Raw genomic sequence first — 25,460 nt, forward strand, 5'->3', positions numbered from 1 at the left:
TAGAGTAAATTGTGGATGTAAAGGAATAATAAGCTTCAGTCCAGGGCTTCAATTACAGGGCCCTCTACTGGAGAAGGAGCCGAAACCAAAATTGTCACAATGCAAAAGATGAATAAAATAAATTATGAAAGAATCCTGAAAGTAGGACTATAGTCTCATAAAATATTACATTTATATAATAAAACAGAAATGAGAGAATCTGAAAATAGCATAAGATGCGCGCATAAAAACACACAATAAGAATCAATATAAAAGAAAAATATAAGAAACTATGAATGGTTGTGTTTCATTAGTGACTATTGAATACTATTGAAGTCTCAAGCACAAGTACAATTGTCATGTGCATAAAGAGTACTGTAAGGATTGATACACTACGCACACTCCAACACAGACACAGTGCTATTTTTTTCAATAAATTCTTAACTGATAAGATAAAAATAACAAATTGTAAAATAACAAACGAGCAATAAGAGAATGCTAGCCAAACACCATCCTTCCATCCATTTTCCATACTGCCTGTCCTACACAAGGTTTGGGGGGAGCCTGGAGCCAATCCCATGGAACTCATGGCACAAGGTAGTGGACACCCTGGACATGGTGCCAATCCATCACAGTAACCAAACATGCACAGTCACAAAGGAGTTTATTCTGGAAAAAAAAAAGTTTTCATGACCCTTTATTAAATTTTATGTCTTTATCCATACCCCCAGATTTCCACCAATGACAAAAAAAACAGATTCCACTAATAACAACAAAAAAAATTGTTTACACCCTTATATCTTTAAAACTTACCCCAGCTTTAATGCTAAACCCATTAACCTAACCTCACCCCTAAATCCTAATTCCGAGTACTCAATCCCAACCCCAAACCTCAACCTTCAACCCTAATACTAACCCCAGCCTTAAACCCAGCCATAAACTGCAAACTGTCAACACTAAATTGCTTAACCTTGACCTTAAACCCAACCCTAAACCTTTAAACCTTTCCACTCATAACCCTAGCCCTTAAACACAACTCCAACCCTAAACTCTTAACATAATTTATCAACCCTAGATCCATAACCAATAATCCAAACCCTTAAATCTAGCACAGTCCTAAATGCACCCCAACCTTAACATTAAACCTAAACCCAATCTTAGGCCTTCAACCCTTGATCCTAAACCCAGTTCTGAACCCTAAATTACAACCTTAATCCTAACTCCAAACTTACACCTTCAGATTTTAAGCCTAATTGTACAATATCAACCCTAATCCTTAAACTATCATCCCCAAAAGTTTACCCTACACCCTAAACCCTCAACTCCATCTCTAAACACGCAACCCTACACCCTCAGCCTTAATTCTTCAACCGTTCAGTAAGCCCTAAGCCTAACCCCTCAACTCCAACTCTAGACCATTAACCCCAACACGCAACCCTACACCCTCGACCCTAAAACCTAACCCTACACACTAAGCGTAAACCCTCAACCCCACCACAAAACCCTTAAACCAGGTGTCTTCAGTCTTATCCACAAATGGCTGGTGTGGCTGCAGGCTTCATTTCAGCCGAATAGATGTCATGTGTGTCTGCCTGGTTGGAATGAAAGCTTGCAGCCACACTTGCCCTTTGTGGACAAGATTGAAGACCTTGCCTTAAACCCTCAGCTGTAAAGCCCAACCCGAAGCCTAAACCCTAATCCCAGCAGCAAATATTTAAATCTAGCCCTAACCCATTTAGAAACTGTAGCACTATCCGCACCATCAGCAGCGGAGACACGTGTGGTACTTTTGCTTCATTTTAACAAGATTTTAATCCACACCAGCTGCATTTTTCTTTACTCATGCTGCTAAGTGAAGTATAGCATTTTTACCCACTGTGAACTTTAATTCAAATCTACAAACATGTTCTGATTGTGCAGTGTACAGTAAGATATTTACAGTAAAGATACTAATGGACAACCAGAAACAAGACCCGTACGCAGTTAATTTACTCTCCCGTTGTCTCATACCACGTTTTCTCTGGGCAGTAATTTCAGCTGGCCCTTCTTCGGTCGTCCCCATTTTCCATGTTTCATCAACACATTCGCACTTCTAGGCGTTAGATACTGTATTTGTTTGTGTCAAAGTGTTTACCCTGTGATAATAGGTATGTGTGTACATTTGTGTGTTTTTCCTGTCACCAGGATGTCTGGAGGTCATACTGTAAGGGAGTGCCACGTACACTCACGCACACACGTTCCTCGTTTAACTGCTGTAAGCTTGCTGAGTTTAGTGCTCTCCTCTATGTTTGATCTTCTTGTAATTACCGAGCTTCAGGCTTGACCGAATGTGCTCACAGCTGCTTGACTAACAGCACAGAAAGAGCGATAGAGAGAGAGACGGAGAGACCCGAGAGACAGTTATAAATGTCTAAACTGATTTGACTAATGACTCTATGAAGAGGTGGCTGTGCACTGATAAGTGTGATTTTTTCATAGTGTATTAAGTACATTTGAAAACTGTTTATCAGTTAGCAAAATGTCTTAAATGTCCAAAACAGTGGTATCTTTTCAGTTTTCCGAAAGCGGAAAGGATGATAATTCACAACACTTAATGTGTACAACCCTAGCCATTACCACCATTATGAGTATGAAGTATGTACCATCACAGCTATTGGTGCATGGACAGGATTTTCGTAGATTACACTTTACATGTCACGCACTTTAAATACACTCTGCTTTAAATAATACATTATTGAATAATATGCAGTGACTAGGTAGAATTCTGGATTAGGTTTTATTCCACTGCACTGTTGAATCCTTGGTGCATTTCTCTATGAAATGTCATTCACAAGGACTTGTAATTCTTAATATGGTGAAAGTAAATTAGCTTAAGATGATGAAAAAGAAGACAATCAATCCTAGGATTACAGTCTCATAAAAAAATTATTTATACAGTAAGATAGAAATAAGTGAGTAAATGAAAATAGCATAAGAGGCATGCATGAACAAATAAGAAGACAAACGATCATAAGCCTGGGACGCAGTTAAAACCGAGACACGAGTGGAGAATCTCTCTTGTGTGTATGGGTTGTCTAACTCACCATCACTGATTGCTCTGGGCTTCCACCCAGAAAAATGTTGGACAGATGATTCAGAGGTGTGAGAGAGAAAACGAATGTTGTGTAAGTGGTCACCCAAGATTTATTTAGTGTTTGAAGATTTGGTTTGGGAGTTATGCTAATGTACCTACAGTGGTGCTTGAAACATTTGTGAACCCTTTAGGATTGTCTATATTTCTGCACAAATACGACCTAAAACATCATCAGAAGTCCTAAACGTACATAAAGAGATCCCAGTTAAACAAATGAGACAAAAATAGTATACTTGGTCATTTATTTATTGAGGGAAATAATCAAATATGACGTATTTGTGAGTGGCAAAAGTATGTGAACCTCTAGTATAAGCAGTTAATTTGAAGATGAAATTAGAGTCTGGTGTCTCAAATCAATGGGACAACGATCAGGTGTGAGCGAGCTCCCAGTTTTATTTAAAGAACAGGAATCTATCAATGTCTGATCTTCACAACACATGTTTGTTGAAGTGTAAAAAGAGTTTTACACTTTTTCCTCAGAAAAAGAGTTGTTCAGGCTCATCAGGCTGGAAAAGGTTACAAAACCATCTCTAAAGAATTTGGACTCCACCAATGCACAGTCATACATATTGAGTATAAACGGAGGAAATTCAACATCATTGTTCCCCTCCCCAGGAGTGCACACCAACAAAGATCACTCCAAGAGCAAGACGTGTAATAGTCAGTGAGGTCACAAAGGATCCCAGGGTAGCTTCTAAGAAGTTACTTTGGCTAATGCTAATGTTCATGAGTCCACCATCAGGAGAACACTAAACAACAATGGTGTGCATGGTAGGGTTGCAAGGAGAAATCCACCGCTCTCCAAAAAGACCATTGCTGCCTGTCTGCAGTTTTGCTAAAGATTACGTGGACAAACCAGAAGACTATTGGAAAAATGTTTTGTGTAAGGATTAAACCAAAATAGAACTTTTTGGTTTAAATGAGGAGTGTTATGTTTGGAGAAAGGAAAACACTGCATTCCAGCATAAGAACCTTATCCCATCTGTGAAACATGGTGGTGGTAGTGTCATGGTTTGGGCCTGTTTTGCTGCATCTGGGCCAGAATGACTTGCCATCAATGATGGAACAATGAATTCTGAATTATACCAGCGAACGCTGAAGGAAAATGTCAGGGCATCTGTCTGTGATCTAAAATCGCAGTTGAAACCAAACCAAAGACCGGTTAAAGAAGAATAAAGTTAATGTTTTGGAACGGCCGAGTCAAAGTCCTGACCTTATTCCAGTAGAAATGTTGTGGAAGGACCTGAAGCGAGCGGTTCATGTGAGGAAACCCACCAACATCCCAGAGTTGAAGCTGTTCTGTACTGAGGAACGGGATAAAACTCCTCCAAGCCGATGTGCAGGACTGATCAACACTCACCCCAAACGTTTAGTTGCAGTTATCACACCACATACCGAAAGCAAAGGTTCCGATACTTTTGCCACTCACAGTTATGTAATATTGGATCATTTTCTTCAATCAATAAATGATGAAGTATTATATTTTTTTGTCTCATTTGTTTAACTGGATTCTCTTTATCTTTGAGGACTTATGTGAAAATCTGACAACGTTTTAAGTCATATTTATGCAGAAATACAGGAGATGTCTAAAGGGTTCACAAACTTTCAAGCACCAGTGTAGCTATTAATGGAGGATTATAACCATTAGTTTATCTCATGCAAACTGCACACAGAAATCTTAATACTTTCAAATGACCGCAACTGGCTACATGTTAACATTTCTTCATGTAAGTTGTATGATTTACATTTATTAATGTATGTTATTTTTTAATGTACCCAAATATAAGATCTGTTGTTAGGAAAATGATCCTTTCCAGCAGGAAAACTCTTGTCTCTATGGTTTGGCCAATCATCAGTCTCACTAAGGCTGTGCATTTTTGTTGTGTTACACTTCCTCAGACGATATTTGTTTGAGATTTTATTAAAGCTGCTCTGTTCTGTCCTGAAGGAAATGACAGGGCAGATATTTACCAGGAGATAATAAAACCTGACCTTCAGTCTGTATGTGCGTGTTTGTGTGTGTGCGTGTCTGTGTTTGTGTGTGTGCGTGTCTGTGTATACAGGGCAGTTTTTACGTGGCATCAGAGAACTGCTTGCAGAGAGCTCATACGTGGCACAGGACTCTCTGCCGCCTCCTGCTGGCTGCTTATGAAGGCCTGAGCTTCTTCTATACAGTGCTGATGAAGGACAATCCTCAAATGCAGTGTTGTGAGATAGGTACACTCACAACATTCAAACAACATTCATATAATGCTCAACATTCACACAGTGAACCCAAAACTTTGAGAATTAAATGTACATGAAAAGTTGTATTTTCTTATTCAGAATCATATATACTTATGTAGATTCTTTTGATTTTTTTTTTTCTTCTAAGTGCACTGTATATGAATTTGCATGTGATAAGTGTATCAGTGTTTGATACATTTAGAGATTGTTTGTGTCGTTCTTCCCACAGAGGAGCTGCTGTTTGAGGAATCACTGAACAAACTCACCATCGAGTTACAGGTTCGGAAAACACTTTTATTCAAAGGCGCGATTGGAAAGTGCATAAAAAAATGATACAAACCGCAAGAGTCCTGTTTCAAATGTCCCATTTTAAACAGAGAGTTTGCGGTAGTAAGCTTAGATCAGGTCCTCAGAGAACTCTTTCAGCTGTGAATGCATGAGCTTCATGCTGTGGGAAGCGCCCTCGCTCGTGACTAGCATCTGAAGCTTGTGTAAAATCATGCCTATTTATAGGCCTGCCGTGATCAGGTGACATGGCAATTAAGTGCGTCGCATGATATAAAATGGCACCTGTGAACCACGCCGTCAGCCTTATCATCTTCAGTGAGACTTCATGTCATTCGTTTCTGTGAACGGTCGCAAAAGACTTCATTTCGTCTCTATTTATAAAAAAAAAAAAACCTCTTTACTTTTCTGTCCCTTTAAAAGAGAAAAAATAGAAAAGTTTGAGTAAGAGAGAATTCAGGAAGTGTGTCACATCTTGCTCCTGTTTCATCATGGTGGACTGATGGACACACTCTCTGTGTGAAGTGTCTGGGAGTGGAGCTTGACACAGCGGCCCTCGAGAAGGCTGACTGTGCTACAATCAGGCAGCTCCGCCTGCAGCTTGCTCTCTCCTCGGCCGAAAGGAGTTGGGTTTCAGAGCCTCGCGGATCTGGGCCGGCCACTGCAGAGACAGTCAGATTCTGGGGATCTCGTATGGATCTGGAAGAGGAGCGAGAGAAAGCGCTGCTCTGTCTTCTGGGTCTGGCCGTCTGCCGGATTTTGGAGCTCGCGTCGCGACTCCTCCTTCCGTTATGGAAAGCCAAAACACCCTCTCTGACTCTGAGGAGCCAGAAGGGGGATCCATTGTACCAAAAATAGAGAGCAGCTCTCAAGCATATAAAGAGCTGCTTAAAATGAGTACTAGTGCAGAAGAAAAACTTAGTCTAGACTGGCCTGGGGAAGAGGAAGTTGCTCGTAGCAGGCTGGATGAGCACTTTCTCCCCAGTGAATATAAATCTCCCTCACACTGTAGAACACTCTTTTTTTCCAGAAGTGCATTAAAATATCACGCTTCTAGAGAAAACCATACACTAGCTGTATTTATAACCTCACGACGTTGGATTAATCGGCCATCATGGGGAATGAACAGCACGGCTATTAACTATGCCAAAGGTGGAGGAGGCGCTTGTGAGCTACCATTCTCCATCAACGGCAGGTAATTTATTGCCTAGAAATGCGGGCTGCATTTCTAGCACTTAAATTCTTTCTTCCTCAGTTGAAAGGTTACCACAGACAACACAGTGGTGGTCTCATATATCAACCACCAGGGAGAGTTACGTTTGCACCCCCTGTTCAGGCAGGCTCAACTAATTCTTCTCTGGGCAGAGGGAAAGTTTTGTCAGTGAGTGCAATGTACATTCTGGGCAACTGGAATGTGGGGCCAGGCAACCTGTTGAGGCAGAAGCTGAGGCCCAGGGATTGGAATCTCCATTCACAAGTGGTGGAGTCTGTATGGCGAAGGTTTGGCCAAGTAGAAGTGGATGATTTTGCCTCCAAGAGACAACACACTGCCCACTGTGGATCGCCCTCACTCCTTCCGCACCATTGGGGCTGGACTCCATGGTGCACATGTAGCTAAGGTCACATCTGTAAGCTATTCCCCTGATTGCTATGCTCTCAATCGGGGGAAAATCAAGTTCTAGCGAGAGTTCGTCAAGACCGTCTATTTCTGCTGCTAGTAGCACCTTATGGGCCAGCTCGAATATTGTTCTCAGAGATAATATTCCTGCTAGACAACACTCCCTGGGGGATTCCGATTCGCAGGGATCTACTGTCTCAAACCAGAGGGTTGATTTATCACTCTCGGCCGGAACTATGGAGACTGTGGGTCTGGCCCTGGAGGGGCACCAGCTCATAGATTCTGGTCTGTCATCTGAGGTTGTAGATGCCATGTTGAACACTAGAGCACCATCCATGAGAAAATTGTGTGCACTCAAGTGGTGACCTTTTGTCTTGTGGCATGAGGAATATCAGTTAGACCCAGTAAACTGCGTAGTAGCTACCGTCCTGGAGTTCTTACAAGGATGTTTCTCAGCAGGGTTGGCTCCTTCTACAGTCAGCATCTGTGTGGCCACCATTTTGGCCATCCATGCCCTTATTAATGGATCCTCTGTGGGGCAACATCCTCTAACATCAAGGTTTATGCGTGGTGTCAGGTGGCTGAGGCCCATCTTCCACCTTCCTGAGACCTTTCTGTGGTTCTGGAAGGTCTGTCAGGTGCCCCATTTGAGCCCTTAGAGTCAGTCTCTGAGAAGGTTCTGACTCTAATAGTAGCTCTTTTGTTGGCCCTGACAGTTTTCCCTTCCTGCATTGACTTTGCCCCTGGATTAGCCAAGGCCTAGTTCTGCGGCCCAGCAGGCAGGTATTGATGCAGGCTTTCTGCCCTCTTCCGTTCCTCACACCAGAACAAGAGAAATTGCACCTACTGTGTCCAAAAAGGGCTCTCTGTACTGTGGCATAAGTCAGAACAGTTGCTGGTCTGCTTGGGCAGCAACTGTACAGGTTATGCTGTATCTCTAATTGGATTGTGGAAGCAATCTCTATCACTTATGAAGTGTGCTGTTTCACTACGCCTCTGGGTATAAGGGCGCATTCCACTAGAGGGTCGCCTCCTCAAAGGCTTTATTCAAAGGGGTACCCTTACAGGATGTATGTGCTGCGGCAGGGTGGTCTATGCCGCACACATTCATTTGATATTACAGTCTGGACATGCATTCCACCAGGCTTGAGTGTCTTGCAGTGGTGGCTCACTGGTTAAAGACTCTGGGTTACTGATCAGAAGGTTAGAAGTTAAAGCCCCAGCACTGCCAAGCTACCACTGTTGGGCCCTTGGGCAAGGCTCTTAACCCTTAATTGCTCAGTTGTATAAATGGGATAAATGTAAGTTACTCTGGATAAGGGCGTCTGCCGAATGCCATAAAATGTAGCCCTTCTTTTGAACAGACCATACCCTCAGTATGATGGAGTGGGTATTCTCGTTCCCACAGCGTGAAGCCCACGCAACGTTGAGTTCCTTTTGAAAGGAAACCTCTGGGTTATGCATGTAACCCTGTTTCCTGAGAAAGGATCGAGACGTTGCGTAGCTTTGTCATACTGGGGCATGCCTGTGAATTGTGTCTTCACTTCAGATAATAGAGGCTGATGGCGTTATTCACAGGTGCCTTTTTACATCACGCGACAAACTTAATTGCCACGTCACCTGATCACAGCAGCCCTATAAATAGGCATAATTTTACATAAGCTTTAGGTTCTGCTCACGCACGTGGGTGATTCCCACAGCATGAAACTCATACAACGTCTCGTTCCCTTCTCAAGGAACAGGGTTACATGCGTAAGTAATAGTTTTTCAAACATTTTCAGGACAGAGGAGTTTACACTTTGAGGTTTCTCGACTAACATTTTTTTTTCTTCTCTAACATCGTGCAAGGGAGAGAAAAAGGGAATGGCTGTTTATAGGTTCTATAATGTAATTGAGAACAGGAACTTTTTGGTTGATTACACAACATTTAATATAATTATAATGGATTAAAAAGTATGACATACAAATTGTTAGCACTGGCAAACTGCTGTGTGATAAGAGGCATAAAACACTGGGTGGTCATCAGACCATACCCATTATCGACAGAGCAGGAAAGAACAGCATTGGTAATTGAGGCAGCATCAGAAGACTAGTAACAAAATGAATGAGTTGATATGCTTTGAATCTCTTCATATTTTTCAAATTGTATATATTTGTTCACAATGTTAAAATATAATGAGAGAAAATGCAAAACTGTGTAAATAATTAGTGCCTTTATGATATATCATAAATTAGTCTTTAATTTTCTAGCTTATCATTTAGCATTCTTTTTTCTTTTGTCTCTGCAGTTACTGAGTGGTCATGAGAAAGTTGCCGAGCAGATCTCTCGTGATCTGTCTCAGCTGTGCGCCAGGCTTGCATCTCTTTGGGCTCAGTTTGTGGAGGCAGCTGTTCCAAATCCCCAGGTCCGCAGCTACCTCGCCCAGGAGCATCATAAGCTCAGGGTGGGTGAACCTTTTAGTAACACCTTATAATTCTTTCACTATCAAACCAATAATGTAAGCAAGGTGTGCCACCAAGAGTGTTATTGAGGTGTTCATAATACCTCATAGCTTGAACTTCTGTACTAGGGTCAAGGTTTAAATGCTAACTTTGGAGTTGTTAGCAGTAGTTGTTGAGCATTATACTAAGAATCCACAAGGTGTTTCTTAGCCATGTACTGGTCTACGACCAGGTACAAATGGAATGGAGGTTGGTCCCACTTTCCTGCCACAATAATATAACACATTACAGTGCTGTGAAAAAGTATTTGCCATTTCCCATCCCGATTTCTGTTTTCGTGTGTATCTCATACTCATACTATTGTTTCAGAAATTAAAACTAAATCTAAGATAAAACAATGACAACCTGAGTAAACACAAAATACAGTTTTCAAATGATAGTTATTTATTTTAAAAAAAGTTATCCAATAACAACTGGGCCTTTGTGAAAATCTATTTTCCCCCATAGTTACTAATTCTCCAAATTTATGAAACTACATTCATAATGGGGTTCAGCTGGACTAGACGCAACCAGGCCTGATTACTGCAAACCCTGTTCAATCACATCAACACTTAAATAGAACTTTTTCAACAGCATGAAGTTGGTTAAAAGGTCTTACGGAGTAACACACTATGCTAAAGTTGAGAGAAATTCTATAAATGATGAGGAAGAAGGTGATTGAAATGCATCAGTCTGGGAAGGGTTACAAAGCTATTTCAAAGGCTCTGGGACTCCAAAGAACCACAGTGAGAGCCGTTATCTCCAAATGGAAAAACTTGGCACAGTAGTGAACCTGCCTAGAAATGGCTGACCTTCCAATCCAGCAAGTTACAAAAGAGTCAAGGACAACATCAAAGGACCTACAGGCCTCTCTTCCATCAATAAAGGTCACTGTTCATGACTCCACTATCAGAAAGACACCGGGCAAAAATGGCATCCACAGAAGTGTGGCAAGGTGAAAATCACTGCTAACCCAGAAGAACATCCAAAAGACACCTTGATGCTCCTCAAACTTTTTGGGAGAATGTTCTGTGGACTGATGGGGAACTGTTAGGAAGACAGGGGTCCGTTACATCTGGCATAAACCAAACACAGAATTCTACAAAAATAGCATCATACCTACAATCATACCTTTGGTGGAAAAGTTATGGTGTGGGGATGTGTTACTGCTTCAGGGCCTGGGCAACTTGCAGTAATTCAGAGAAACATGAATTCTGCTCTGCTAGACAATCATAAAGGAGAATGTCCGGTCTTCAGTCCATCAGCAAGATAATGATCCAAAGCATAGGAGTAAGTCCTAGTCCTAGAAGTAAGTCAAAGACTGATCTCCAGTTTGGAGACTCTTGACTGAAATGTTTTTAATGATCTTAAAAATATTTTGATCCAAAGATGTATGATTAAATGTTTGAAATCTGTGTTGTAGACAAAAATACAATTGTGCCAATATATTAATTTCTTTCATTAGCAAACTAGCATTTTATTTACTATATTTATTTATTTATTTATCTATTTATTTTTTAATTTTTTTATTTATTTATTTTTTAGATAAATTGATGACCTACAGCGCTACATGTCACTACCAGGACAATGTTTTTTTTCTCTTCTTTTTGGTGGCTCAGCGGTTAAGGCTCTTGGTTACTAACCAGAAGGTCGGGGGTTCAAGCGCCTGCGCTGCCAAGCTGCTGCTATTGGGTGCTTGAGCAAAGCCTTTAACCATATCTGCTTTAGGTGTACTGTATCATGGCTGACCCTGCGCTCTGACTCCAGCTTCCTTACAAGCTGGGATATGTGAAAAAAAAAAAAAAAGAATTTCACTGTGCTGTAATGTATGTGAGACAAATAATGGCTTCTTCTTCTTACTCTTAATTACACATAGCATACACAGATGTGAAAGTGCCCAAAAGGTTACAATAAAATTGTTATGGAAGCACTGAACAAACTCATTATTTATGCTTAGGTTAAAATTATACTCCAGTCTATACCTTATCTAACAAGTAGATAAAACAAGTGGACATTAGTGATACATATTAGTGCAGTATTAATCAAGATTTGCATTACAGTTCTCCCGTTTACTCATTTGCATTATTGGCTAGGTTCCTTCTGCTATAATGTCCTGAGAGAATCTCTGATCTCCTTTTGTAGCCTTTATTACAAAAATGTTATATGGACCATGAAAGTAAGTACGGCTATAAGAGAAAAGGAAGAGCAAAGAGATATTTTAATAAAGAATGGTCTTTAGACAATATCCTGGGAAAAACCAATAGTCAGTATAATAGTTTTATGACCGTATTTGAAGAGAAGCCAAGAAACCTGGACCGGAAGTAATTATTCCAGTGCTGATAAGTATAGGGATTAGCAAGTGTAGCAAAACCTATGGCTGAGGATAGAGAAAAGTAGCAAAAGTATGGTTGCATCTGCTTTGAGGTTGTGTATTAGATTACCTGATGGGCTGTTTCCCACAACAGCACACTTCTGGTTTTGTTAAACAGATACATTTCAGATTTTATCAGATTTTTTTTTTTTATTACCAGCCCTTTTTCAGATAACTTTCAGACATAAAAACGTCCAATCAGTTTTCTTCTCAAATCCACAAGAGTGAGATAAAAAGTCATACGTAAACTCCAAAAGATCAATGCCCCATGTGGAGTCTTCAGTATGTTTGTAAATATGGATTCAATTCTCTGCAGGTCAGGAGATTCTCTGAGGGCTACTTCTTCACTGAACATCCCAAAGAGTCTTCACTCACCTTTCAAGAGGATCTGTGAGCACCAAGAATATTTATTTTTACTTTCTAAATTTCAAATCATAAATATGTAGAAGTGTTACCTCACTAGTGCTGACTGTGAAAGCAGCTTTACACTGTACGTTTCAGGTTAAAATTGCACACCATAATATAATTCTTTGGTTGTGAGTTGAGATTGATGGTCTTAGAGGATGTGATATGTTCACTGGTGGCAGATTTACAGTAGGATTATTGTGACCAAGTCACTGATAAAGTTCTGTCAGTGTGATAGTTTTTTTTTTTAATGAAAAACTGAAAGTGTGAGCGCTGCTATGATGCACATCTACAGGACCATACACTGAATCCTAAGAAATTTTAACTGAAAATTATTTTTCTCTATCAAAAACAATATCACAGCTCTGCAATAGACTTTATGAATGTTTTATAGAACCTTCCCTGTCTTTCCCTCATTTCAGCATCAGTAGGCATGCTCAGATGGCTGTGGACTTGAGGAGTTCGGAGTATCTCAGTCTTATGCCCCCTCTCCCAATTGAGTGCCTCGACATTGATGGTGACTGGAACAGTCTGCCAATTATCTTTGAGGACAGATATGTGGCTGCACCCTGTTTAGGTAAACCTGAAAGTGCATCCTGTTGGAAAGATGTCTGCGTCATATATTTGTGGTTGCTAATTTGGTTTTACCACCTTTGGATTTCCATGTGGAATTTTATTCTTAATTTTCTTATTTTAGTTTCTGACCCCTTAACCTGTTTCACATTTACCTTCTGTGCACTTTGATCCTTGTGTTGCTTTATTTTTACACTTAAAAGTATTTATTGAGCTCTGGTTTAAAATCACTACAAGGTATACAATTGCCACTCTCTAAATTGTAGAGAGATTTAATTTTCTCCAATTAAACATTTGATTTTCTTTTATTTCTCCATTTTTAGATTATAATCCACATGTGCCAAACCATATAGACTCAAACACTCAGAAATCTACTAATTCAGATGATACAGGGAAGTATTCTATCTCCCCATTAGAGAGGAGATCTCAATCACCAGCAATAAGCCCTAAGGATTCTGCCTCTAAAGAATTCATGGACCTACCCACCTACATGGCTCTAATTGGAAGAGAGAAGGACTTTGTCATTGACAGAGAGGAGACTATGGATGAATTGGAAAGTCCAGTCGGCTCTTTAGATGAGAATACATGTATAGATACAACTGAAACTGAGTTTGGATCCAAAGTTGAAACAATTGCTGACCGTCATCAGGAGAGTGAGATAAGAGAATTGGATAGAGCTAACACGTTAGAAGAAGAGACACAATATATTGACAGAACTGGTTTGAAACAGATAAAGGCCAGACCCAATGACTCTGAACAATACAAGGGGGATGCAGTGCTGCTCATTCAATCAAAAAACATGAAATGTACTGATCTCACTGTCCCAGATATTTCTTCTGAAAATCAACAATACAGTGATTCAGAGATCCAAGCAATCTCTGAGAAACATAGCAGCAAGGAAGAAGAGACAGTTTTGAAGGATGCTTGCCCAGAATCACCAGCATTGGCCCAAGCAAAGAACACTGGAAGTGTTGATACATTGTTGACTAATTCTTCTATAACGGACGGACCAATGACACCTCCACACAACGCCAACATTCTGCCGATGGACCACCCCTTGTCTGTGACGCCTCCAAGAGCTGGGTTTCTGGGCAAGTTGAAGATAATGAAGCGTTCTTCCTCTGTGATTTCTGACTCTGGTATCGAAAGTGAACCCAGCTCCGTGGCCTGGCCCTTGGATGTCCGTGCTGGGGTTGCTGGAAGTCGTGACCCCTTGCACCATTGTCGCCGACGAGTGCATCGGAACTCTCTGGAAGGCCTTCAGACTGAGAGCCACGGAAGCCTGCCCAGTGCTACACAAGCCTCGCTAAGCTCCATTAGCTCCCTGCCTTATGAAGATGAGGATGAAGAACGACAAAGGCAACTGAATACACTCACCAAATCTGCTTCGGCTCCACAGATCAACAGCCCTGACAACAATAATGACAATGTTATCCAGGACCCAACCAATCAAGAGAAGGTTGTACTGGAAACTTCCAGTCAGACTAGAAAGAAAATAGAATGTGGCAGTGTAGTCGACAGACAGGAAATATCTAATCAGGAGATGTTTGAGGAGGTACTCTGCAAACAGATGGGGACTTTTTTTCACAAGTTTGCAAAAGAAACACCTGATGAAGCAAGTGATTATGAAGATATCAAAGATTGTAGTGGTGTGTTGCATGATGGAGATTCCAGTCTGCTTAATGAAAACACTGAACTTTGTGACACTGAATGTTGTGAACACAAGGGGTCAAACATGGGTACTGATAATAATCCTGATAGTCACAGTTCTGATGCCATTAGTTTCCATGACATTCAACTAAGTGAGCTTGAGGATGGTGAACTTGGGAATATCACAGACGAACCAAACCATGAAAACCTGATCAGCTATAATATTGACAGTCAACCTAGCAGTAATCCCAGTGACCTCAAGGAGCTGCCGGCCAATGAAAGAGAGCAAACGGGGAAAGAGGGACATGCAAGGACCAATCAGGTGCCAAGTTCAGGCTTGGCATTTATGAATAAGAAAGTGGTGGAGGTGGTGAATCTGTCTGTTTCGTGTGCACCGACCTGCCTTCCGTTTTCTTCTGTCTTTCGTGACTCACCATCTGTCACCGGCCTCTCCGTCCGACAGGCCAACTCCCCCATTACCCATCAGCCACTGGGCTCTTTTGGAATCATCTCATCCTCTTCCTCCTCCCTGTGTACTGAACAGGAAATCAGTCAGAGAATGCTAAAGTAAGTCACAACACATTTTTGGTCGAATTCCCTAGACACTGTGTGAGCAAATGAGTGACAATCCAATGAGTGAGACCAATGGATGGTTTTGTTTGTTTTAGTTTTTATAAAGCTAAAGAGGCATTTCTGGGGAAGTTAGCATTCCGAGCGACTCTATACAGTGATGTTCCTCTCCTCGCATCTGATCACCCATACTTCCCTCCAGAAGAGGAAGAAGAGGAGTTTGACGATGGAATCCACCTGGTAGTGTGTGTCCATGGTTTAGATGGTAAGTACCTGCTTGCTTTTGGATTAATCCTACAGAAATGGATACCACGTGTGCCAATAAAACATTTTTTACCCAGGTAGTTGTTTTACATATAGAACATGGTCAATTATATTAATCTAAGATTTTTATAATAACATTGTGCATAAGGAGTATTACAATATTGCAACAGGGTTGTGAGATGCACATAATCAGAATGAGCGTCTTTAAAGCCCTCTCATGCAGAGTTCCCCAAATAATGGACCCGATAGCAGAGTTTGGATAGTCAAAATGAATGAAGTACAGGAAATGAATCTTAAAGAGTGAAGAGGTGAGTGCAAGCCAGCTACTATGTTTACAAACCAATTTTGACTTGGAAAGGAAATTTAACTTAAGAGAGGAAAGGTGAGTGTGAGGCATCCAGCTACTCGGTCCACCAACCGATCTCGACTCAGATTTTTTTTTTCCTAAACTAGAGAGAAGTTAATTTCCTTTTGTTTTACCCCCCATAAAGACCTCTGCAACCACAGCACCAGTACCTATACCATTTATAGGGTGATGGGTGATGTAGTTTTTTAGGAATTATGCCATTAATGGAAGGAGGTCTGCACCTGCCTCTGCCAGCACTCATGGGTTTACATAGATGGACATTACAATACTCATCCCCAAGGGTCAGCTTCCAACATCTGCAGGCCTGCCCTATGATCCTGATGGAAGGTTCTGATGAGTTCAGGGTCTAGGATGAGCTGAGATGCTCCTTTAACCTTCCCAGTCACTAGGAATAACATGAACCCTCACCACATGCTCCGGCGGGAGCTCAGTGGTCTCCTTGGCTGAGGGAATTTTCTGCAATCAATAAATGTATATGTATTTGAGAAGCAGTCCTCTACGACTAGTATAGTGTTGGCTCGAGAAGCAACCATGTGATAAAGTCAAGGGAGATTTGGGACCAAAGAGATAGGATAGTGCCAATGGACTGTAGAGTATTGGCTTGAGGTGTGAGACATGGAATGTGGGGATAATCCCAGTGTCCTATCAAATACAGTTCCCCATATCCATGAGGATTATCCCCACATTCCATGTCTCGCACCTCAAACCAGGACTCTACAGTGAATTGACCTCAACGGTAGCCGGATGATGTACCTGACATTAATTACCCGTTCTTCCAGCATTTTGCAATGGATCAAAATATGATCTACATAGATGAACATGTAATTACTAAGTGTTTGTCTCGTGACCTCATTTATCAAGTGTTGCAAGATGGCTGGTGCATTCAACAGCCCAAATGGCATCATGAGGTACTCATAGTGGACCAAAGGGATGATGAATGCTGTCTTCTATTCGTCACCCTGCTGCACTCTGATGAGATTGTAGATGCTGCCCAGGTCCAGCTTGGAAAAAAATGGACGTCTGCTGCAGCTACTTAAAAACTGTGTTCACCAGAGGCAGGGGATAGTGGCCAGTGTAATCTATACAAGGATGAAGGTCCCGATCTTTCTTCCCCACAAAGAAAAATCCCACCCCTGCTGGTGAGGTGGATGGTTAAATGAAACCTAGCAACCATGACTCCCGAATGTACTCCTCGGGTGCTCTTTGTTAAGTACATGAAAGGGAAAACAACCTTCTCTGAGGTAGAGAAGCAGCAGGAGGCAGAACATGGGTCTTACACTTGCTAAAGACATCCCGGAGGTCATCCTCAGGTAGCCTGAGGGGATCATAGAAAGATCAATTTGGTCCTTTGATGGTGTGACAACTTTCATGAGGGATTTTAAACAGAGCTCTTTACACTGAGGTCCCCAAATAGACACTGACGATGTGAGCCTGTCAATGCAGTGGTTATGCTGCTGCAATCAAGGAAAACCTGGAGCAGCTGCAGTTCTGGGGCTTGTGTAAGCAAGAGAGATATTTACTCCATGTGGTGCCTAATCCTATGACCTGGTACGTTGACGAACGAATGGCTGTCAGTGGCTGAGATGGGCAGATCCCATCCTGTTTTATTCCTCTTGTACCACAGCAATTTGCCAGCAATTACATTTTTAAAAACTTATTACCAATGATGTGTCCTACTTTTTATCTGTTTAAAGTTACGTTTAATGTTGCGGAACGTCCTTAAAAAATAGTTCCTATTCTCACTAAAATTAAAGCAGCTATAAACTGTCCGTTCCCTCATAAGCCTCTTATTTTTTCTCTCTTTTAAAGGGAGCAGAAGAAGATGAAAATATGCAGATGTTACTTAGAAACCGCACAGTGTAGACTGCTCTCTCCTGAAGATGTCTGAAAAATGGAAAAAAGTTACAGCTTTACCACTGACCGTTACAAAGCACTGACAATGGAGACTCCTGCCATGAATGCTTAATAAACTTTACCATCTCAACAAGTGCAGTTTTTAAAATTTGTTTATACGAAGTGTCTGCCGTACAAGTCCCAGAGCGCATTAATATAAACCTGTGATGTGCAGCTGCACTACTGTCAGAGTTGCTATTATAGAAAATGATTTAACACTTTCTGACCAATCAGAACCTAGAATTCAAGACTGCTGTGGTATAAAGCAGAGTATCACACCAGCTTTGAGTCAACTTTCAGGAATGATCGCTAAGGTAGTATATTTTTTAAAGACGTTTTTGTACACAACTTCATTTCAGGTAACAGTGCAGACCTGCGTTTAGTGAAGACCTTCATCGAACTCGGCCTCCCAGGGTCAAGGCTCGACTTCCTCATGTCTGAACGCAACCAGGTAAACAATAATCCATACTCCTAACAAATCACATTGATGACCAACAACATTGTCCTAATCCGAGCGTAGTCACTAAACACGGTACATTTTCTGACCTGTCGAATTTGAAGTAGAGATTTCCAGCAGCTAAACACAGAGTATAACTTTTCAGTTCATTTGACACTACGATGAATATAATTATGTGGAGATTAAGTGTCATTAAGGAACTTTGTCACCTCTAATGAGATGAACTGACACTAATGCTCTCTTTCTTCGACACATACTCACACACACAGACTGACACGTTTGCAGATTTCGACACTATGACGGATCGGCTGCTGGACGAGATAATTCAGCATATTCAGCTCTACAACCTCACCGTGGGAAGAATCAGGTGTTAACACACATCCATGCAACAAACACACACCTGATCTAAATATACACCTGCGGTGAATACACACCTACAACAGACACATACACCAAATATACACCATGCACCTTGTACCAGAACAGACACCAAATACACACACACACACACACACACACAATAATACCAGAAAGGTACACACAATAAACACACACCTGAACCAAACACTCTATAGCACAGGGTCTGGCACGGTATCCGTATCACAGGTTATACTGCAGAGCCTGTGTTATAATGCATTTTAGCATGAGTGTATACAGTGTGCTTATGCTTTAAAAAGTGTTATGAGTGTAGCAATAATTCTAAATGATTTATTCTGCCTTGTACACTATGCTAGGCACCGTAAGGTATTATGGATACTATATAACATTTATTTAAACTTACTTACACTATCATTTGTAATCTAACACTCAGTGTGGTTAGTATTACAGTTATTGCTGCAGTGAACAGTCATGCACAGAGTCATACTGCCCTCTGCTGGAATACATAAGATTACCCTCCCTCTCCTGTTTGCTAACTATTTATCCAGGCACTAACTTATGACTGAGGAAATGGTTTTTATAAGTTATAAATCTTATGATAAGGTAGAAAAGAAATCTTGAACACTACAACAAAAGACCTAGAAAATAAATGAAACGTGTTGGTGCTGATTTCATTTCTTACATTGAAACATAGTCTTTGAATATTTTCTGTAATTTAATTTTATTTGTATGGTACTTTATTTAGCTTTACAGAAATCAGATTTAGAGCCCTGTTGGCCTCAGTGTCAATAAAAGGTACTTTATTATTATTATTATTATTATTATTATTATTATTATTGTTGTTGTTGTTGGTTGTCATTATTATTATTATTATTATTATTATTATTATTATTATTATTATTATTATGATTTCAGGTTACTGCAACTGTGTGTATGTGTTATTATGGGATGACCACCAGGTGGCAGTGCTGCACAGAAAAATCTGTTCACGTATGAAACTCTGAATGTTTCAGTGTTTCCTGTATCACATAAATGTGTGTGTGTATATATATATATATATATATATATATATATATATATATATATATATATATATATATACACACACACACACACACATACATTAACACCCAGAGTTCTCATTTGTGTAAATTCAACACACTGGGTGTTAAGTTGTTCAATCAACACTGGGGATTTTGCTGTGTGGTTTTGCTTTGTCCTGCATCGTGAGCTTTTTCAAAATTCTTTCTCAAAAGGCATACACAATCAAACACATTATGTACAGTATCAACACAATCTCTCTCTTTACATTATTAATAGTAACGCTGTAAAGCTGGAGAGTTCCTATAGGTAAATGTACCGTCATTTCCAGGTGATAAGATGCTTTCTCTTGCTCTCTAGGGCAATAATTCACACTAGCAAGCAAAAGAGTGTTACAAGCGACATCTGAGTTGAGAGTTTGTCAGTGGGTTTAGTCAAATGAATTATGATACACTAAAACAATAGATCCAAATGATCAGCTTTTCCTTTCGGGGCTTAGTTCACATTCAACAGTGTGGAAATTTCCGTCCAGCTTGTTCATGCGAATTCTGGAAATATGAAAGGAATCAAATAAAATCAGCAATTTATTATTTCTTACAATTTTTTTATTGTGAATGATACTAATATTAAGGTGTATTTTAACATGGTGATGTGTGTGAATTGTTCAGTAGCCTGTCTACATGTAAACACATCGGAAGCAACAGATATACAGAGCGAAATGACGATCGTGCGTGTGTGTGAATATTACAAACGTGAGCAGGAATCATCAAATTATACGACATATTTCTTGCCCTTTATTACGTGCTGTGATTTATACTGTGGAGCTGCGTATCTTCGACTGTTAAATGAATTTGTAACGTGTGTGTGTGTGCGTGTGTGTGTGTGTGTGTGCTCGCAGTTTCATCGGTCACTCTCTGGGTAACGTGATCATCCGCTCAGTGTTGACGAGGCCTCGGTTCCGCTGCTACCTCAGCAAACTGTACACCTTCCTGTCGCTGTCCGGCCCTCACCTCGGCACACTGTTCAACAGCAGCACACTGGTTAGCACAGGTACACACACACACACACACACACACACACGTACGGCTCCCGGCTGTAATTCTGACTTAATGGACGATCATGTTCAGAGAATCCGTTTTCGTATCATATAACAGGATTATACACCAACGAATAATACGGCTCTGTTACAATAGTTACAGTATGTTACTTATTATTATACGGTTCTATCACGCCGAAGCTGATTGGTCAGAAGGTGCTGATGAATTTTCTCTAACTGCTTTAGTTAGGTTTATATTCATGCACGCGTTCTAATAGGTTAGCGTTCCCATAGTAACAGCTCATTCACAGGGACTTGTACGGCAGACAGTCTACATAAACAGATGTAAGTAATTGTTAATATTTCTGTAAGGAGATGTTTATTTGGACATTTATGGAAGGAGTCTCCAGCGTCAGAACTGTCAGAAGTAAGGCTGTAACTTTTCTGAACGTTTTCCTGCGTCTTCCGGACTTCTTCGTGGTGTCTTAGTAACATGACAAGCTGCGCTTCTCATCCTGTTAACGTCAAGTGAGAGGAAAAAGAGAAAGAGGACGAGGATGGAGAATGGTTTGTAGCTGCTGTAACGGCTCCTGGACTCTGCGCATCATTAAACGGAACTAGGACTGGATAGAAAGTACGACGGGTTGTGAGAGAATGAAGGAATTTGTCAGGTCCGGTCGCATTATCTCGGTTATCTGTGTACAGAATGAGTGAATGATTCTGGGAGTATGCTTTGCTTCCCGAACTAAATGACATGAAAATGAACAACGTCACTTCTCAGGTTTGTGGCTGATGCAGAAGCTGAAGAAGTCTGGATCCCTGCTTCAGCTCACCTTCAAAGACCACTCAGACCCCCGGCAGACCTTCCTATACACACTCAGCAAGAAACCTGGTACACACACACACAAAACGACTTACAAATGAGAAAGATACAAGCAAAGTGATACACACACACACACACACACACACACACACATAAGTGTAGTACGCAAAGTGGGATCTGCAGCGGTCCTCCAAAGAAAGGTACGGATGATTAAACAACACAAAAATTCCACCTTAAAAACATTTGCTATATTTATTTTAAACGGTTATTTCTTCGTTCTCTGGACGCGCTCGTTGATCTGATTGAATGCATTTTTACATCCGTTCATCTACGTGCAAATCTGGGTCAGTTTGGGCCGGAGTGTTCGACTAGCTAGTCAATACACACAGCTTTAAAAAGAAATAATAATAATAATAATAATTTGGAAGGAGAAAATGGTAGATAAATTTTAGCCAACGTTAGACTTGGTCATTTTTGAGTGAAATCATTTTGAGTGTTTGCCATGTGATTCAAATCTTTTGGTGTGTGTGTGTGTGTGTGTGTGTGTGTGTTTCAGGGCTGCAGTTCTTTAAGAATGTGGTGTTGGTAGCATCCCCTCAGGACCGGTACGTCCCCTTTCACTCCGCTCGCATAGAGATGTGCAGAAGTGCTCTGAAGGACAGGACCACGGGTGAGTGTGTGTCACATCACACGGCACGAGTGTGTTTATTCCATGCCGTGTTCACGGCCCGACGCGCTACCCGGAATTCCCCACTGAGTACATGCACCTTGCCTCCATGGGCTGAGGCAGAGTGTACGTTCAGGGTCACATGGTGATGAGACCGTATGAGAGCGAGGGAGAGATGGAGGGATATAGAGAGAGATAGAAAGAGACAGAGAGAGTGAGACAGAAGGGCAGACAGAGAGTGAGACAAAGAGTGAGAGAGAAAGAGAGTGTGAAATAGAGAGACAGACAGAGAGAGACGGACAGAGAGAGACAGAGAGAGAGAGACAGAGAGAGAGAGACAGAGAGAGACGGACAGAGAGAGAGACAGAGAGAGAGAGACAGAGAGAGACGGACAGAGAGAGACGGACAGAGAGAGAGAGACAGAGAGAGAGAGACAGAGAGAGACGGACAGAGAGAGAGAGACAGAGAGAGAGAGACAGAGAGAGAGACAGAGAGAGAGAGACAGAGAGAGAGAGAGAGAGAGAGACAGAGAGAGAGACAGAGAGAGAGAGACAGAGAGAGACGGACAGAGAGAGACAGACAGAGAGAGACGGACAGAGAGAGAGACAGAGAGAGAGACAGAGAGAGAGAGACAGAGAGAGACGGACAGAGAGAGAGACAGAGAGAGAGAGACAGAGAGAGACGGACAGAGAGAGAGACAGAGAGAGATGGACAGAGAGAGAGAGACAGAGAGAGAGAGACAGAGAAAGAGACAGAGAGAGAGAGAGAGAGACAGAGAGAGACGGACAGAGAGAGAGAGACAGAGAGAGAGAGACAGAGAGAGAGAGACAGAGAGAGAGGCAGAGGAATATATAGACAAAGAGTGAGAGAGACAGAGAGAGTATGAAATAGAGAGACAGACAGAGATAGTGAGACAGACAGAGAGAGACAGAGACAGCAGATGATAGAGATAGAAAGAGACAGCCAGAGAGAGTGAGACAAAGAGTGAGGGAGAGAGACAGACATAAAAGGATAGAGCAAGATAAAGACAATTAGACAAAGAGAGAGTGAGACAGACAGAGAGAGTGAGACAGACAGAGAGAGACAGACACGGAGAGAGAGACAGACAGCGGAAAATAGAGAGAGATAGAAAGAGACAGAGAGAGTGAGACAGAGAGGTGGGTGTCATGCCTCCGCCTTAATTTATTGTAATTATAATTGAATTCCGTAATTCTACAATGATTCTAACTACAGAATTCTACAATGATTCTAACTACAGAATTCTACATAGATTCTAACTACAGAATTCTACAATGATTCTAACTACAGAATTGTAAATAGATTCTAATGCTGCAGTTCTTAAGTGCTTCTAATGATATCTTTCGAACTCGATCCTAATCTGGCCCACCACGTAAGCCGACGTGATTAAGGACCGGGATAAAAAACGGCCCAACTGTACGTCCTGATCGTTTCGCGCCGGACGTGTCGTCTCGTTACAGGTCCGGCGTCTGGATTCATACGAGTTCATCGTCGTTATTTAAGGCGGAACGTGGGCCAGATGAGAATATTCATAGTGACAAGCACAAAAGCACGCGTGAGACAGAAAACACATTTACTGTCCGTTCTGTCAGACGGTGGAATTCCTGCTACAACTAAAACATCACCATCTGACTGCGATGCGTTATGAATAGGAGAAGGCCTGATTAGATGATTAGATTGGATATTGCGAAAGCATGTCTAAGCACGCTCCTGTATAGCGTATTTATTCTAATGCTGTTAAACACTCTTCACTGAGTGTCTTCCAAATGTATCGAGAGAAATATTATAACCGCACAATATTCTGCCTTGGTTTTGCACTAGAATTATGACTGCATTAGCCCCGAGACAGTTGCAGGTAATGACAGCCGGAATTTCTCTGTGTATTATCCGATCTCACGGCCTTTGATTTATTTTTTTTTCACTCAGATTTGAAAAGCAGGAAAGAATTTAGTCACCGTGCCTCAGTATGAGAGCCGAGGAGCTGCGTTCAATCACCTCAGCTGAGGAATATAACTATGATTAGAAAATATGTTCTGTTACGTGTGTGTGTGTGTGTGTGTGTGTGTGTGTGTGTGTGTGTGTTACAGATTCTTATGGAATGCTTTGCATTTTCCACTTTTACCAATTTTGAAAAAATATTTGTATTTGTGTGTGTGTGTGATCCATCAGGTCCTGTGTACATGGAGATGATAAACAACCTCCTACAACCGCTGATGGACACTCCACAGTGTCGTGTGATCCGTCACAACGTGTTCCATGCCTTACCCAACACGGCTAACACGCTGATCGGCCGAGCCGCCCACATCGCCGTGCTCGACTCGGAGCTGTTTCTTGAGAAATTTCTGCTCGTCGCCGGCCTCGAGTACTTCAAATAGCCAATTAGACAGCAGGTTTCAGGGCTACGCTACATTGACTGGCCAGTCAGCAAGTTCCCAGAGCCCTTTACTGTGTCCACCAGCCAATCAGAAAGGTCCCTGGCTGCTTTTTTAATAAGGAGACGCGTCCATCCGTTTACATCAGGGCTATTCCTCTTTAAATAGTCCATCTGATTGCAGCTTGGAGGCTATCCGATATCCAAAGGTGACCTGGGCCAAATCAAGCCAAATTAGATTAAGCTTAATATTTACCACTCAATGGCTACTTTAATAAAGAGTGGATCGAACACTGTAAGTGACCAATCAGATTCGGATGAAAACAGGGGTTGAGCCAATTTAAGAAATCATAATGGCCAATCGGAGCAGAACCCTGGATCGCATCCATTAACCTATCAGAATATCCCCAGGTTATGGCGCATTGTAAACAGCCAATCAGATCACACCTCGGAAGCCATCCACCACTCAAATCCAACCCAGATTGGGTCAGAAACAAAAATATATCCATGCATTAGAGAGAAAATATGCATTTCTTAATTGGCCGACGAGGTCATATCTCGTATCTCACTGGCTGATAAATATATTAGCTTTACCACAACAGGTAGCATCCAACCAATCAGATTTGACCGCTTGAGCTAATCTGATCAACAGGTCTCACCAGGACTCATCTGCTTTAAACGGCCAATTAGACTGTAGCTTAGAGCTCGTAACTTTCCAAAATAGCCTATCATGGAAGACCTTAGGGTTGTCCGATGATCAGACTGTACCGTAGAGGTTGGTAAAGAGCCAATCACGTTCAGACTATTTACGACGACTTAAAAGCAGCCAGCAAGGATGAGTTGGACGGCAAGTT

General features: G+C 41.4%; 1 protein-coding gene across 4 annotated transcripts in view; it reads left to right on the forward strand.

Moving 5' to 3' along the window:
* The window catches only part of fam135b (family with sequence similarity 135 member B), a 75,859-nt gene extending 50,681 nt beyond the window's left edge, over window positions 1-25,178 (forward strand). For 2 of the 4 annotated variants that reach the window (XM_017485937.3, XM_017485938.3), the window contains exons 8-20: window positions 5,176-5,329; window positions 5,568-5,617; window positions 9,530-9,685; window positions 12,410-12,483; window positions 12,921-13,075; window positions 13,395-15,288; window positions 15,390-15,556; window positions 18,175-18,266; window positions 18,542-18,639; window positions 20,590-20,741; window positions 21,509-21,619; window positions 22,107-22,220; window positions 24,405-25,178. In XM_017485937.3, the coding sequence (XP_017341426.1) occupies window positions 5,176-5,329; window positions 5,568-5,617; window positions 9,530-9,685; window positions 12,410-12,483; window positions 12,921-13,075; window positions 13,395-15,288; window positions 15,390-15,556; window positions 18,175-18,266; window positions 18,542-18,639; window positions 20,590-20,741; window positions 21,509-21,619; window positions 22,107-22,220; window positions 24,405-24,610 (3,423 nt within the window). In that variant the 3' untranslated portion in view covers window positions 24,611-25,178. Of the gene's footprint in view, window positions 1-5,175; window positions 5,330-5,567; window positions 5,618-9,529; window positions 9,686-12,409; window positions 12,484-12,920; window positions 13,076-13,394; window positions 15,289-15,389; window positions 15,557-18,174; window positions 18,267-18,541; window positions 18,640-19,395; window positions 19,446-19,565; window positions 19,694-20,589; window positions 20,742-21,508; window positions 21,620-22,106; window positions 22,221-24,404 lie in introns of those variants that run through there. The other 2 variants (XR_008397856.1, XM_017485939.3) reach the window with 2 other exon arrangements.
* Window positions 25,179-25,460: the final 282 nt, after the last annotated feature.

Source organism: Ictalurus punctatus, chromosome 14 (assembly GCF_001660625.3).
Source record: "Ictalurus punctatus breed USDA103 chromosome 14, Coco_2.0, whole genome shotgun sequence".
In the NCBI taxonomy this organism is placed as follows: Eukaryota; Metazoa; Chordata; class Actinopteri; order Siluriformes; family Ictaluridae; genus Ictalurus; species Ictalurus punctatus.